The sequence below is a fragment of the Sinocyclocheilus rhinocerous genome, unplaced genomic scaffold, assembly GCF_001515625.1.
Source record: "Sinocyclocheilus rhinocerous isolate Xijiao unplaced genomic scaffold, SAMN03320098_v1.1 scaffold2773, whole genome shotgun sequence".
NCBI lineage: Eukaryota > Metazoa > Chordata > Actinopteri > Cypriniformes > Cyprinidae > Sinocyclocheilus > Sinocyclocheilus rhinocerous.
The window spans coordinates 296,907-299,468 of NW_015663019.1; the positions used below are offsets into that span (position 1 = coordinate 296,907).

Genomic DNA, 2,562 nt, shown 5'->3' on the forward strand with positions numbered 1-2,562 from the left:
ACAATCATCACTCTCAGACTGTTAATTAAATGAAACTCTTCATTATTTATCATAGCGGTCATGACTTCATCAGAAGCGTCTGAAAAACAGCTGAAGCCGGTTTGCTGGTCTTATGGAGTTCTCTGGTCCTGCCCAAACCCTCTTAAACCTGCAGACCAGACCAGACTGAACAATACAGTACAGTGCGACTCCTCTGTCTTGTGGTTAATTACACTGTTTATAAAACATCTATAAACCATAGACCAGGGCTGTCCAAACTCGGTCCTGGAGGGCCGGTGTGCTGCAGAGTTTAGCTCCAACTTGCCTGTCGCCATCTTGGCAGCGCTTCACCGCGCGTCACTCCCCGATAATCGAAAATGGGCAAAGAGGCGGGACGTGGGTGGCGCTGAGGTGCTCAAAGTGTTCACTGCACAGACGAGAAACCTTTTTAGGAGTCCAATTCTGTCGGTGTCCTCCCATAGAAAACCGTTATAAGGTAAACGCTTACATGGCTTAATGCATTAAAACAGTGCTTGTCTGTACATAGTATGATTTATTAATTATGTTCTCACTGAGTTTCGTCTTTTAAAAACAGGTTTAATCGGTTTTAATTCATTAAGCGTTCGCTATAAACAGACTCTTGGTAATCCCAGGTCGTGTTGAAGCACACAAAACAGCATCATTGTGAGGCTGGTGGTGAATGTGTCTGAGGCCCCCGTGAGGAAGCAGTCTGTCATTACTCACAGAACACACAAACAACAGGCCTTCCAACTTCACTCTACACAGGAATGTTTGACATAAATCAATGATTATTAGAGTACATTTGACAAGAAAATACTCATTCAGTTTTTCTATTTTACAATTAATTCAGTGAGTTACTTGCCATTTATTTGAAATTATTTGTGAAATGTACTAGTTTTTTCCAGTGTTGTTTGACATTCATTTCTACTCAAGGTTTCAGTGAACATGCAGATATATTCAGCGGTTATCTGCTAACAACCCTGTCTCTCTACATCATCAATAACACAAGATATCAGTGTCTCTTTCTGTTTACAATCACTCTCTCTTTACTGTAATATTAATACCTTCATGTTCTGTAGAGACTGATGTAATGCCTAGTTTTGGGGTCCTAAAATCGATTGTTTTTCCTTCCCCTTCTATAAATATTTCCTGCTGAGCTAATAAGGCAGAGATGACAGATATTATTGAAGTTTTAACCTGGAAATGTGACTTTATATATTGTGCTCTGTTTGACACACAAAACACGTCGGTGACTCTTGGAGCCCAGACTAAATTATTGTAACATTATTGTGAAGGACGTTTGAAGCATGTTGTTAAATCTTAATTTTGTCCATAATCGGTTCTCGTAATATTTGGAAAATTCATGAAGTATCCCAGACCAAACAGAAGATAAAGGTTATGACTGTCCAATTTTGATGACCATATGAATAACTCACCTCACTGACACTGGATGAGAGAAACCTCTGACACACACACACACACACACACACTAACACAACACACACACACACACACACACACATTGACATGAATGCATTTGGCAGACACTTTTATTCAATACGACTTACACTGCATTCAAGGTACACACTGACATTTTTCAGTTCATGCCTTCCCTGGGAATCGAAGCCATGACCTTGGGTTATAAATGAAATAAACTGCAGAGATGTTCCCTGTAGCTTTGAAAACCCTGAATAGGACACATAAAAATGAATTAAACAGTAAATAAATAAAACATCTCTGCTTGCTTCATATAGGCTCTTTAACACCGAGGTCTTTAGTTGAGCTGCAGTGAACGTCTGCCGAATCACACACCGGATTCATTCCTCCATTTCTGATGCTGCCACTAATAATCAAAACACAAATCAAACATAATCTGAATATAGTTATCATTTCCATCCTGACTACAGCAATCAATCATACGGTAGATCAGTGCAGCTTGTTACATTTCATATTGTGTGCATTGCTTTCTATAGAAAACAGCTGTTTGAAACTGTAATAATATTTCACATTTTTTACTGTAATTTTGATCAAATAAATGCAGCCTTGGTGAACAGAAGAGACTTCTTTCAAAAACATTAAAAATCTTACCGACCCCAAAATTGAGAGCAGTAGTGTATTAGATATGTAAGTTCAGTGAGTTCCTTAATAATTCACCAAGATATTTTGTTAAATGAATACAGCTTTGAATAATCTCTCAATAATTATGGAATAGTTTTATGTGCTGTAACAATTGAATTTATGGCCAATGGAAGATATTAAAAACTGATATTAAAGAGTTGATCCAGACTCACAGTCACGTCTTCATAACGTTCACATAATCTGGTTCTTGCGGAGACTAGAGGAGAAAAACAAGACCAAATTATTATAACGTAGATCTGCAATCAATTTCTGCTATTTTAAAGCTTGTTATTTTCTCAGCAATACAGTAACTACATATGATCCAAATAAATATACATAAAAATATTTTGTAAGTATTTACTGCATTTGATAAACGCTTTTTTTGACCAAAGCCGGGCCGGCTCTCACACTCACACTCACACACACACACACACACACACACAC

General features: G+C 37.8%; 1 protein-coding gene across 1 annotated transcript in view; it reads right to left on the reverse strand.

Moving 5' to 3' along the window:
• Nucleotides 1–1,543: 1,543 nt before the first annotated feature.
• LOC107728737 (uncharacterized) overlaps nt 1,544–2,562 on the reverse strand; it is a 3,310-nt gene continuing 2,291 nt past the window's right edge. Inside the window, exons 6-7 of the mRNA XM_016539026.1 lie at nt 2,292–2,335; nt 1,544–1,843 (exon numbers count right to left, since the gene is read on the reverse strand). Coding sequence (XP_016394512.1) covers nt 2,294–2,335 — 42 coding nt within the window. The 3' untranslated portion in view covers nt 1,544–1,843; nt 2,292–2,293. The remainder of the gene's footprint in view (nt 1,844–2,291; nt 2,336–2,562) is intronic.